Below are 13361 nucleotides of genomic sequence, written 5' to 3'. Positions count from 1 at the left end.
TCTCCGGTTAAGACCCCAGTGGCTGGGGGCAGCGGGGGCGGGGAGGGTGCATCTCCATTCCTTCTCTGAAGTCCACCTCTCCCAACCTAACTAAGCAGGAAGAAATACAAGTGACCTGGTTATGGCAGGGGTCAGGGGCCTGGGGAGACTGGGTGATGTGGAGGGAATCAAGAAGGTAGCATTAGGTAAGGCACAGGCCAATGCCTAAAACACTGCAAGGGTGCTTCTGGCACCTTCCAGCCTTTTACAAAACCACTCTGCCTCCCCACAGGTTATGGATTAGAAGAAACGAAATGGTTACTGTGGTGTATCTTGAACATCTTTCTTTTCCTTAGGAGAAAAACATGTATCAGGAGATTCATAAAGTGAAAGTGGCAGATCAGATTCTGGAAGCCGCTAAGCTAGGCAGAGACTGCCCTGTTGCTTTTTCAAGCCTCCCACTCTTCCTATAGGGCGGACTCAGCCCCGGAAGACCGGGGGACCGGCCCTCAAGCTCCACCCCCAACATACAGCTACTATCTCAATCTCTACTATCTCAATCTCTACCACCTCCACACGCCGTCCTGGTAGGGGCAGAACCGGGGGACATCAAACGCCAAACCATTTCACAAACGAATGCACCGTGATATTCACCTAGAAATAGTCAGGAAAAAAAATAAAATAAAACTAGCAACCCTGGCAGTCATAACTTTCATTCACTGAGTGCTTTGCTCTAATACCAAGCACTGCTATATCAAGAACAACTATAAATAAGAGCATGATAATTCTGTCTAAAAAACATGGCTCCAGGACGCGTATCAGAATGGGAAAATACCAGTGAGAAGTTATTAAAAGGAATGCTCTCCCATGACTGATAGGAAAAGTCAAGTGGCTCATTTAGCGAAGGCTCTGGAGTAGAGACAGTCCCGGGTTACTATTCGGCTGTGTTATAAGTAACCTCTGGGCCCCGGTTTCTCTGAGTTAGCCTGGTCGGGAAGATAAATGAAATAAGTGCTTTATATTCACTGGCAAATTGCCCTGTACATAGGCATGACTCAATAAATGTCAGCTGCTATTATTAGAAAGCCACTGTATTTATTGTTCAGAATTATAAGAAAGTAGTTATAAGGCCAATCATATCTGTAAAAGCCAGATAACGCTTTCGATGACAACACAGTGGGTTTTAGGAGGTCCCAAAACTAGGTCTGTAAAATACGTGCCCTTCAGCAGTACGTCTGCACTTTTTCGTCCAGACTCAGGACTGAACATTGCTATTTCTTCCTTAAGTGGGAATCATTACAGTAGCAACAAGATAACGTAGTCACTTCACTTCTGTAACCCCCATTAGGGGGACCAAGGTTAGAGAGAGGAATAATCACGGGAGCTCTCCTATCATGTGGACCTGGGCCTCCCCCCCTCCTTTTAATGATATAAGACAAGGGCTCTGGCTAGGAAACATCGAGAACGCCTTCAATAAGAGCAGGGATACAAACCCCCCTTTGTTTCTTAGGTTTTATACTATGCCAAGCTAGAGAATTTATCCTTTATCCTACTTTTCTTGATGAATGCTGTTCCTAAGGATTCTTGGGCCAAGAAGCTCTATAAATCGAATCAGGGCTATGTCCCATATTTCTAATAACACTAAAAGCATGCAACATTTAGGGCCACTGGCGAGCACATATTACAAACAGAATTCTGCATTCCTGGAGTTACATTAGGAGTTCACACATATATTCTATTGTACTTAGCCTAGGAAAACACTTCTAACCCAACCAGTTGGATCACCAACTGCATCCAAAAGTCTAAGCGACCCAACTGGCTTTCAATTCAAACAAGAATGGGATGCTTTCATATTTTGCCCCAGGGCTGAGGGTTATCAACCCATCAACTCTGAACTGTATGATAACCTTTCATGCACAAATGAGTCCATTATGCTGTTAATTTTAAACAGAACTTCAAGGGAAAAGAGCCTCCTTAGCAAATAGTTTCTAGGACATGAACGTCATAAATATCTTAAGAAAGAATATAAATTAACACTGCTGTCTAACAGAAATATAGTGCAAGCCACATATGTCATTTTATATTTTTAAGTAGCCACATTTTAAAAAACAGAAATAGGTGAAAGTGATAGTATATTTTACTTAACCCAATATACGAAGAGTATGATTGCTTAAACTTATAATCAACCCAAAAACTGTTGAGATACTTTATATATTTTTGTACTGAGTCTTCAAAATCAAGTGTTTAATTTACACCTACAGCACATCTTGATTCAGACTAGCCGCCTTTCAAGCGCTTGATCACCAAATGTGCCCAGTAGGTGCTGTACTGAACGGTGTAAATATGGCCGATCTAAAACATGAATGGAGGGGTGCCTGGGTGGCTCAGTCGGTTAAGCGTACAACTCTCGATTTGGGCTCAGATCAGGATCTCAGGGTCATGAGATCGAGCCCCTGCTGGGCATGAAGACTGCTTAAGATTCTCTCTCTCCCTCTCCCTCTGTTCCTCCCCTCCCTCTCTCTTTCTCCCTCTCTAAAATACGTGTGTGTGTGTGTATAATAAATGAATTAAAAAGATTTAAAAAAATAAAACATGAATGGTGTATTTGAAGAGCTATGCCTACCCTCACTGCCACCTCAGCCCTTCATCCTCCTTACTGGAGCCCTTAGAGTGTCCCTACCCCTCCCTGGGACCACTCACTAGTCACCAGGAGTTGTGAGGAAGAGGGGAAGGATGTGTTTTTAACAAATCACCCTGGAAACCCAAATCCATTTCCCCATAGAAACAATGACCAACACAATAGTTCTGGGCTAAGCGACATTAAGGGTTAAAAAGGCTTTCCTGGGGAGGAAGGTCTGGGAACCTAATCACCATTTAGAACATTGTATCCAGGAGTTAGTGTGTTCCCACCTCCCAATACACACACAAAGGGACCGCCTGGATCTCTCATTTATGCTCTTGGCAAAAGGGAACTGGACGCCACGTTTGATCGCTCTGTGAAACTAAGAGCCCTGTCTCAGAAGCAGTTCTAATTATCTTCCTGAAGCACAGGCAACCTGCGGAGGACAGGAGTTGCCCTTTCCTCCCATGTGCCCTGCCTTTCTGCCATCCCTCCCACCCCAAGCCCAGCCTCAAGGCCAAGAGCTCTCAGGTGGTCAGCACTAATGCAAAACTAGGCAATTTCAACCACATCTTCTGGGTCCCCTCCCACCTTTCCTATGTCCCTCTCCCCAGCCCACCTCATCCTCCACCACTGGGAATAATCACCGAACAAGCGCACAGACAAGTCTAGCCCCATTTCTCTTCAGCTCCGTCTCCTAGCTCTTCATCCCCGGAAAAATGTACACACTCTGGCTTGGAGGTTTCAAAGTCCTTTTGTGACCCAGTCACAGCTAGTTACAATCCTGACTGGAGAACCTGAATTCTGTTTGTATCTTGCCCACCCCCTTCCCTCACCTCCAATCTGTTGGTTAAGGGTCCACTGCTCTTGACACATCCCATACCTTCATCCACATTCTCCAGTCACCTTTTTTCCAAGGACCATTCTCATGACCCTTGATGACTAGGACCATGACTTTTACCCTTCTGGTCTCCCCTTGGGCCAGGTCTTTCAGGCCTAGATCGTAGGGCCCTAGACGGTTGTGGTGGTGATCCACTGTCAGATTTCTCTTCTGTAAACACCACTTTGATCCTATCACCACCGTGGTGATAAAAGCCAGACCAACAGTTACCTGCAGGGGAGGAAGGGATTGCAGGAAGACGCAAGAAGCATTTTCTGCGGTGACGGAAATGTTCTGTAGCTGGCCCTGGGGCGGTGGTTACACGAACATAGAAAGGTTTGTAAAAAGGAGTCAGGTCGTTAAGATGGATGTATCTCAGTAGATAAGTTATACTTCAACCAACAAAAGAAAGGGGATGCACATACATTGGTCTTGTCAAAGACACAGTTCTCCCAAATTATAAACCTGAACCTAAGCGAAAACGCTAGCTGTCATCAACATTAAACACGTCAATCCGTTAATAGCGATCACCCTCTGAAGGAAGAGTAGCAGAAACCGGAGCAGGACTGGGTAGCTGTCACATTTCATACTGCTTGAGATCTTTTTCTCCCATTCATTGAGTACCTGCTAAAATCCAGGCACTCCCTAGGTGCCCGGGGCACAAGTAGAGAGAAGTTCAAATATGGGGCCTTAAAAAGCTCACGTGAGCACTGAGAATCACCGTATGCCGTGCTGACTGCTGGAGTTGAGGTCCGGACAGTGTTGCAGGATCACGGTGGGAGTTGTTATGCCCTTTGGAGTAGAGGTGGAGCAGAGGGGCAGGATGACTTTGGAGAATATGGAATGAAGACATATAGAATGTCAGGCCAAGTGTGTCCCAGGCAGAGGGATCAACAAGAGGCATAGTGAGTCTGGGGAAGACAGCCTACTTTCTCACTGTGGCTGGAGCCTAAGGTCCAAGAGAAGGCACAGCTGGGAAGGTAAACTAGATCACGGAGCCCTTGGAGGAGCCTGGATTCTACTCCGAAATGTACTGGGGGAGCCACTGAAGTAAAATCTTTTAGTAGGGGGATGACTTTATTTTACTTTGTTTTATTTTGAGGATGACCAATTTAGTGGCAAGGAAGGGGAGGAATCAGTGGGGAGCAAGAGCGGAAGTAGGGAGACCAGCTGAGCGACAATGAATGGACAGAGGAGAGGTTTGGGATAGGAACAGACTGGCCTCCACAATTCTGTCAGCACTCCCCCATCATCCGCCAGTTCGTGCCGAATCTTCTACGGAAAACTTTGCTTTTTTTTTTTTTTTAACATGGAATTTTGTTCACTGCAAAACAAAACCACCAACAAAAGTACAGATAGAGTGGCATATACTTGAGCGATGAAGGGTTTTCTGGATAAGCTTTCACTAAAGTTCTAATTCCTCGTATAAAGGAAAAGTGTTACCACTCAGAGTACCTCACTCAGAAAATTCATTCCAGGGGCGTCTGGGTGGCTCAAGTCGGTTAAGTGTCAGCCTTCAGCTCAGGTCATGATCTCAGGGTCCTGGGATTAAGCCCCTATAGGGCTCCCTGCTCAGTGGGGAGTCTGGTTCTCCCTCTGCCCTCCCACCCCAGCATGTGCTCGCACACTCTCTCTCTCAAATAAATAAATTAATTAAATCTTTTAAAAAAGAAAAGAAAATTCTTTCCAGTAAACTGTATTTAATTCATAGGTTGGACAAAAGTCTGTAAGCATTTACTTCCTACCTATGTATGTATAACTGATACATCGTTATATTAGTTTCAGGAATACAACATGTTGATTTCGTATTTGTATATACTACAAAATGATCACCACAATAAGTCTGGTTAACACCCATCACCATACACAGTTACAAAATTATTTTCTTTTTTTCTTACGATAAGAACTTTTAAGATTTACTCTCTTAGCAACTTTCAAATATGCAATAACACTATTATCAGCTATAATCACCATGCCATACATTACATCCCCATGACTTATTTATTTTATAACTGGAAGTCTGTAACTTTTGACCCCTTCACCCATTTTGCCCACCTCCCAACTCCTGCCTCTGACAACTACTGATCTGTTTCCTTGGGTTTTGTTTTTGTTTTGGCTTCCGCACATAAGTGAGACCACATGGTACTTGTCTTTCTCTGCCTGACTTATTCCACTGAGCATAATCCATGTTTTGCAAATGGCAAGATTTCCTTCTTTTGTGTGGCTGAATAATATACGTATCACTATCTATCCATTCATCCATCGATGGACACTTATGTCCCTTCCATACTTAGCTATTGTAAATAATACTGCAATAAACCTAGGGGGCTGGAGGGTGCAGGTGTCTTTTGAGTCATTGTTTTTATTATCTTCAGATAAATACCCAGAAGGGTATTTCTATTTTTAATTCTTTGAGGAACCTCCATACTGTTTTCCAGAGTGGCTGCACCAGTTTGCATTCCCACTCACAGCACACAAGTTTCCCTCTTCTCCACATCCCGCCAACACTTGTTATCTCTTGTCTTTTTGATAATAGTCATTAATTAACACATGTGAGGTGATACCTCATTGTGGTTTTGATATGCATTTCCCTGATGCTGAAGGATGTTGAGCATCTTTTCATGTACCTGTTGGCCATCTGGACGTCTTCTTTGAAGAAATGTCAATTCAGATCCCCATTTTTTAGGGATTTTATTTATTAATTTGACAGAGTGCAAGAGAGCACAAGCAGGGGGAGTGGCAGAGGGAGAGGGAGAAGCAGGCCACCGCTGAGCGAGGAGCCCAATGTGGGACCCTGGGATCATGGCCTGAGCCAAAAGCAGACGCTTAACCCACTGAGCCACCCAGATGCCCCTCCTCTGCCCATTTTTAAGTCAGATGATTGGTTTTTTGCTATTGAGTTGGATGAGTTCTTTATAGATGTTGGACATCAATGCCTTATCCAGATACATGATTTGCAAGTATTTTCTCCCCATTCAGTAGGTTGCCTTTTCATTGTGTGAATGGTTCCTCTCCCCTTTTGTTATTGCAAAATGCCTGTCATCGCATGCTTCCGAATGGCCAATGAAAGCTGAAAAGGAAGCAAGGTCAGGGGAGACACAGTTCATCATAGAAGTCAATGCACCCCCTTTGTGGCATTTTGAGATTCGAGTGCACCTTCTTGTCTCAGGGTGCTCTCACAGGCCCCCATTGCTACCGGTTCACCCAAAAGCACTTCCTTAGCTTCCAGCCACAGTGAAAGGCTCCCCTCTAAGTCACTCTTTTGTCCAAATAAGGCCCATCACCTATACTCCGGGGCATAGGAAAAAGTGATACCTTAGTTAAACTACCAATACATGTTTGGAACACAGATCATTTAAAGAGCATTAAGTTTACTTCCTAAATCTGTAAGCCAAACTGCTGCCTTTGCTGACACATGTGGACTCGGGCATGCAGCTACCAGTGAACAAAACTAGCTACAGGATGTGAAAAAGCAACACTCAAGGGAAAATTTCACTTTTTCAAGTGCTCTGTGTTTTCAAATTACAGACTTGGGATATTTCTTTGAAACATCTCTTCCTATTTATAAAAAAAAAAAAACAACTTCTGCCCACTATTTATAAATGTGTTTCAGCTATTTTTAGAAAAGTGACTCAGTTTTATGTTAAAAAAGCATTTCCTTCAATAAAAAAGAAATCATTTTAAGAAAGTAGCTTCAAACATCAAACCATTTTGAATATTTATTATATCCCCCAGTCTCATGGCTCACTTTCTTCTCGGAGCCTTCAGCTTGCTCAGAACTAGTAGCAGCGACAAGCTTACCTCAGCTATTCACTGAATAAAAGGAAATTATGATTCATAGCAAAACAAAACATACAAGACAGCAGAACCTCAGCCAAACTATTAAGAACCAGTATGCAAAACAAGCCCCACTTTTTAAAAAAAAACCCTGTATTAGTCTTATATGGTTACACTAGAAATTTAAAATATTAAACAGGGGGCGCCTGGGTGGCTCAGTCGTTAAGCGTCTGCCTTTGGCTCAGGTCATGATCCTGGAGTCCTGGGATCGAGCCCCGCATCGGGCTCCCCGCTCGGCGGGGAGTCTGCTTCTCCCTCTGACCCTCTCCCCTTTCGTGCTATTTCTCTCTCTAATAAATAAATAAGTAAATAAAAATCTTTAAAAAATAATAAAATAAAATATTAAACAGGGTTTCATCCCAGCTGTGTACACTAAGGCTGTATTTTATAAAAGTAGTGTTAACACTTGTGACACTGTGTATAAAACCGGTCTACAAAGCAATGCTTGAAACAGATGTCGCACAAAATGCTTGCATTCCATATGCTTTTCATACGGTCCCCAAATCAAACCTCATTCCATCCCTGCCAAGCCGACTGCAAGTAACAGGTATGACTAATTTTAAAAGAGCACAAAGCCATTCCTAGGGGAGATGCAGTAAGAAGTTACTAAGTCCTAGGTGAAACACTATATTCATGTATTCCAACAGTATACATTAGAGAAGAATTCCAGTCACTGTAACTTTTCACAAGATTTATTGTCAGAGCCTGTAAGTGGATACACTGGGAATAGTTCCACGCCTATTAGAAAAAAACCTCCCAACCAAATGCACAACTCCTGCCTGTTACACCACGAACAGAACTGAATCTTCTAGTAGAAAAAAAAAATTCTCTCTGCAGTGTTTGGAGCTGTATATAACCAAGACCTGAGAAATAAGCAGTTATTTTGAGAAGAGATAAACAATGGCCCTCCAACTGTAGAGCAACTGAGAAATAACAGAACACAGTATTCTGCAGAAAATAAGCTACCAATAAGCCCTATATATAACATCACTTGGCTGAAGGGACCCAGGCTCTTAACAAAGCGTGAAGTTTCAAGTAGGAACTAAGATGCCCGCTGACAATCAAAGAAAGACCTTTTTGATAATCCATGTGACGGAAAACAGACCTTTCTGGCTCCCAGCTATCAGCTAATGAAAGACTCAACTAAATTTTAAGAAAAATTCACCAGATGTTCTAAAATGTCAGGCCTTCCAAATGCCTAGATCCTAAAAGCCAAAGAACAAATAGTTACCACATGCTGAGGGGAGGGTTGGGGGGAAGGCAAGGAGAGAGTGGCTGAGGAGACTCCGAAAAAGAAAATGCTACCAAAGATGCGGATCATTAGTGATTCAGGTACACACAGCAACATGACAGAAACATCATTAAGATCATTAACCATGAGCCATCTTCTAGCACATGGAGTTATCTTGTGAGATGAAAATGAAAACCCTGAGAGAACCTTGGAAAAGCATCAAGCCTAAATAAGAAGGCAACTAATGATCGGTAATTAAAAGCATTACCCAAAGTGCCTTCCCATACCTGACCTACGGCAGAAAACAAGGATCAAATTCAACTTGGAAGGACGCCTTTTTTTTTTTTTTTTTCCTTAAGGGGAAAAAATGTGATCTATAACATGGCAGGATAAAATGAGCTAACAGATGAAGTTTCCACTAAAAACAAGATCCAACTTTTCCCCTCTGTTCCCAGAACTATCTGGAGCCTCCAAAATACCATGGATAAGTTACGCAGCCACTAAAAATTTTAAGTATGAAGACTATGTGGCAACCCGGAATAATTCATGGGACAAAATAGGTGGGGAAAGCAAGAACACAAAGTAATATGTATACGTGGTTAAGATGCATGATGGTTGTTAAGGGGGAGGGGGGGAGACTTTCTTTTTCCTTTCCAAAGATTCTGTAAATATTGCCATGAAATGTTTCTATATCAAAAATGTTAAATAAGTTATCCTTTCAAGAAAAAAAAAAGCCACACTGCTTTGTGGCTTATCCTTTTTACTACTTCAAATTAAAGAGAATTTCCAATGGCCACACTACAGATGGTGGGTTCTTATCTGCATTAGTACTCAAAGGGTGTAGGCTTTCAGACTTAGGATGTACAAACATCTGCTTTTCTATGTGGAAAAAAAAAAATGGTCACACCCTTTTGGGAAACTGACATTTTTTAAAAGCTTATGGCATTTTGAAAGCTGTCTACTCGCTGCAGTTTTTAATATAGATAAATCGAAAACTAAAAACAAAACCTCCAATCCAGAACAGTTTGGAGGGGAACCCACCAATCGAACTGCTAACCCAAGCTCCGAGTTACAAGATTAAAGCCTCCCTTTGGATTTATTTCTGAAGGCACACTCTCTCTGGCCAACCATTCGGTTTTGGTAGGTTCCATTCTTTTAAACACTTCCCTCGCCTGAAAACGGATTACAACACATCCAGACTGCTGCTCCCCAGCACTATTAAGATGATTCTGAGAAAAAGAAGGCGTCTCGCAAAAGACGTCAAGGATTATGGTAATAATGCATTTCTGAAATTTCAACATGCAAGCAGGACTCTCATGCAGGTTGATTTGATAGTCTGCGTTCTACTTTATCGGGCCACTGCAGGCAAGGAAGTTCTTTATCCCCTCACCATTCGGAACATAAATTAACTACCCCCACGGAGGTTAAATCCTCCCTCCTTTTCGCCTGTAGGTCAGAGTGCCGTGGATCCAATCATCGAATTTGGCTACTGCAGCCGCGCGCAGTCGAGTCCTCCCCCTTCCTTTCTTCTCCCGGGACAAATCCCTACGTGGCTAACAGCAACCTAATTTAGGATGTAAATAGGTAGGCCAGGTCCCTAAAAAGCTCGGGCCCCGTGTGAGTTCCAATCAGCACGTCCCCGCCCCAGCCCGCCGCGGCTTCGCCGGAGTCGGCGATGAAACACTAACAGCGGAGGTGCCCGCGAGCGGGCTGGAGCGGACCGATCCCGGGGGGGGGGGGAAATGAGAAGTTTCTCCGGGTCTGAGGCTGGGGAGGCTCGCTCCGCGGGCAGATCTGCCATCGGGAGGGGCGGGGGAGAGACCACAGTCGTGCACAGGCTCCGTCTCCTCTCCGAGGGCCGGCGGCTGGCTCGGCCACGCTCTCAGCAGGAAGGGGAGGGCAGCGGGAGGAAGAGCGGGAGGCGCGGGGAGCGGGGGGAGGCAGGGCCGGAGGAGGAGCCGGCGCCCGGAGAGCCCGCGCGCCGGGCCGGCAGCACCTCTGGGCGGAGTCGCTCGGCCCGCCCGGCCTCTCGGCCGCCGCCGCCGCCGCCGCCGCGCCCGGTGCACCCCGAGGGGGCGGGCCCACCCCGCGGCCTCCCTCCGGGTCTCGGGCCCTCCTTCCCCTCCCCTCCCTCCCCTCCCTCCCTTCCATCTCAGCAGCGCCCTCAGTCTCCCTCTCTGGCTCATACAAAAGCAAAATGTCCGCCATGTTCCGAGGCCGCTGCGGTCGGCGCCGCCACCGGCTCGGCGGCCCCCCCCCCCCCCCCCACCCAGCCGTTTGCCCCGCGGCCGCCCCTCCCGCGTCCCCCGGCCCCGGCCGCGGGCGCCGCCGCAGCTCCGCCAAGCCCTCCGCGCGCCCCCGCCCGGCCCGCGCGCCCCGCCGGGCACCGCAGCACCGCCTCGGGCGGGGGCAGGGGCGGCAGCCGCGGGCGCCTGGCTCCCACTTCCCGCCCGCCCACGCCCTCGAGGGCCCCTTTACCTTGATGCAGTACGGGGGTTCGTCGTAGGTGACCAGCATGTACCTGTCTCCGCGGCTGGCCGGGTCCCGGGCGCGCAGCTGCGTGACGAGGGATGACGGAGGGGGCCGCGAAGGGAAGGAGGGAGGAGGGGGCGACACGGACGTTACAGAAGCACCTAGATCCACCACCACCCCCATCCCTCGGGAGTTCTCCCCAGCTCTCCCCTCCCCTCCCTTTACCTTCAAGAATAACTCCACAGCGCCTTTGGCAATGTCCAAATAGGAGGTGCCCAAGTCAGTGCGCTGGTTCATAGAGGCGGACGTGTCTATGAGGAACAGCAGGATGGGCATCTTCCCCCGCACCCCTGGCTCCGCTGCCCACTCTCCTGACCCTCTTGCCCTCACTGCCGCGGACTACCACCCGAACCCTCAACTCTCGCAGAGCCAAGGTGCAGGGAGCAAGAAGAAAAGGGGCAGACGGGACGGGACGGATGGAACTGCTCCTGGCCTCCTCTTTCTGCAGCCCCACCTCCTCTCCCTCCAAGGGAACTTGAAAGTGTGAGCGTGTGTAGCCCTCGGGGCCCTCCCCCTTCCCCTCCCCTGCCGCCGCCGCCGCCGCCGCAGGGACTACTGCCCAAGCATCCGTCCACGCTCACTCAAGCGCTCGCCCCAGACTGAGAGCTGTCTCTGTTCACCGACACACAACTTCTGTCCGCTCACCTACCATGGGCACCATGTGACCAGAACCCACGCCATTGGCTGCCAATTATGTGGTATTTGCATATTCATTAGATGACAGGGCAAGGGGAGGGCCTTGGGCGAACCCTGGGAGTTGAAGTTTGAACCCAGGCAGGGGGTAAGGGGAAATGTTAAGGACCCTCCTTGAAGGGACTTGAAAGCTGTTAGGATACTTCGGGTGGCTTGAAGGGATTTTTCGCTGGCTCTTCAGAGATGATGACTCGAAAGGGAGAGTGAATTTGAGCAACAGTTGTGCAGCACTGCAGAAGCAGATGCTTGGACAGGCTGCACAGAAGACGCTCTGCTAACTGCAATCGATCAATCCTGCCACTGGCTAAGACCAAAACATTTCAGAAGCAGCAAACTTCTTTCCTGGCAAGACCTACTCGCATTCCTTTCGATGCCTCCCCACTCTTGATCAGTATTTGTGAGGCGGTTGCTGGCCTTGCATTCCACACATATCCACTCAGAAAGAAAGCTAAAGCTTGAACACAGTTACCTAAACCGGCCTTTTGAATGCACAAGTTTCTTCAGTTTCATTGAGCTTTTTCAGTATTGGCCTGCCAGGGATAATTCCACCCATGGTTGCGTCTGCACAGCCTTTACACATGGGAGGTTTGCCAACCTCGGTTCTGATTCAGCTCACGTTTATTGAGCACCTATGAAGTGCCAGGCACCCACATTAGCTTTATTTAATCTTTGAAACAATTATGGTAGATGGCATTAAATTCGATTTTCAGTAAGGGAAAGTGCAGCTTGCCGGAATTAGGGCAACAATGAGGAATATTCTCTCTTTAAAAAGGGGAGGGGGCGCCTGGGTGGCTCAGTCGGTTAAGCATCTGCCTTCGGCCCAGGTCATGATCTCAGCCTGGGATCCAGCCCCCGCATTGGGCAACCTGCTCGGTGGGGAGTCTGCTTCTCCCTCTTCCTCTGCCTCTCCCCCTTGCTTGTGCGCTCACTCTCTCTCAAATAAATAAATAAAATCTTTTTAAAAATAAAATAGGGGCTCCTGGGTGGCTCAGATGGTTAAGTGTCTGCCTTTGGCTCAAGTCAGGATCCCAGAGTCCTGGGATTGAGCCCCGAAACGGGCTCCCTCCTCAGCCAGGAGGGGAGCCTACTTCTTCTCCCTCTGCCATCACCTCCCCCCCCACCCCCGCCCCGTTCCACCGCTTCTGCTCTCTGGATCTCTCTATCTCTCTGTCAAATAAATAAATAAAATCTTAAAAAAAAAAAAAAGAAATATTAGGGGCGCCCTGGGTGGCTCAGTTGGTTGAGCGACTGCCTTCCGCTCGGGTCATGATCCCGGAGTCCTGGAATCGAGTCCCGCATCGGGCTCCTGGCTCGGCGGGGAGCCTGCTTCTCCCTCTGACCTTATCCCCTCTCATGCTGTTTCTCTCTCTCTCTCTCTCTCTCTCAAATAAATAAATAAATAAAATCTTAAAAAAAAAAAAGAAATATTCTCAGGTCTGGCTCTATGGAGAGGCTCAGGAGGGGGCCAACCACGCTTGGCTGACTACTTCATGTAACACAACTTTTAAATATGGAAGTGTGATTCCCAGCAGTATGCTATAAGCAACGTGGAATCCTTGAACGTCAATGAGCTTACAATTTCATATGTT

The 13361-nt window shown here is 47.0% G+C and overlaps 1 protein-coding gene across 8 annotated transcripts in view; it reads right to left on the bottom strand.

Moving 5' to 3' along the window:
• LOC118013283 (integrator complex subunit 6-like) overlaps positions 1–11604 on the bottom strand; it is a 52904-nt gene extending 41300 nt beyond the window's left edge. For 2 of the 8 annotated variants that reach the window (XM_035009069.1, XM_035009052.1), the window contains exons 1-2: positions 11245–11584; positions 11026–11103 (exon numbers count right to left, since the gene is read on the bottom strand). In XM_035009069.1, the coding sequence (XP_034864960.1) occupies positions 11026–11103; positions 11245–11355 (189 nt within the window). In that variant the 5' untranslated portion in view covers positions 11356–11584. Of the gene's footprint in view, positions 1–11025; positions 11104–11244 lie in introns of all 8 variants that reach the window. The other 6 variants (XM_035009061.1, XM_035009088.1, XR_004679987.1 and 3 more) reach the window with 5 other exon arrangements.
• Between the last annotated feature and the right edge of the window lie 1757 nt (positions 11605–13361).

The sequence above is a fragment of the Mirounga leonina genome, unplaced genomic scaffold, assembly GCF_011800145.1.
Source record: "Mirounga leonina isolate KUSES-001 unplaced genomic scaffold, KU_Mleo_1.0 Mir_101664, whole genome shotgun sequence".
In the NCBI taxonomy this organism is placed as follows: domain Eukaryota; kingdom Metazoa; phylum Chordata; class Mammalia; order Carnivora; family Phocidae; genus Mirounga; species Mirounga leonina.
Note: the sequence above shows the minus strand (reverse complement) of the source record. Positions and strands in the feature narration are given on the sequence as shown.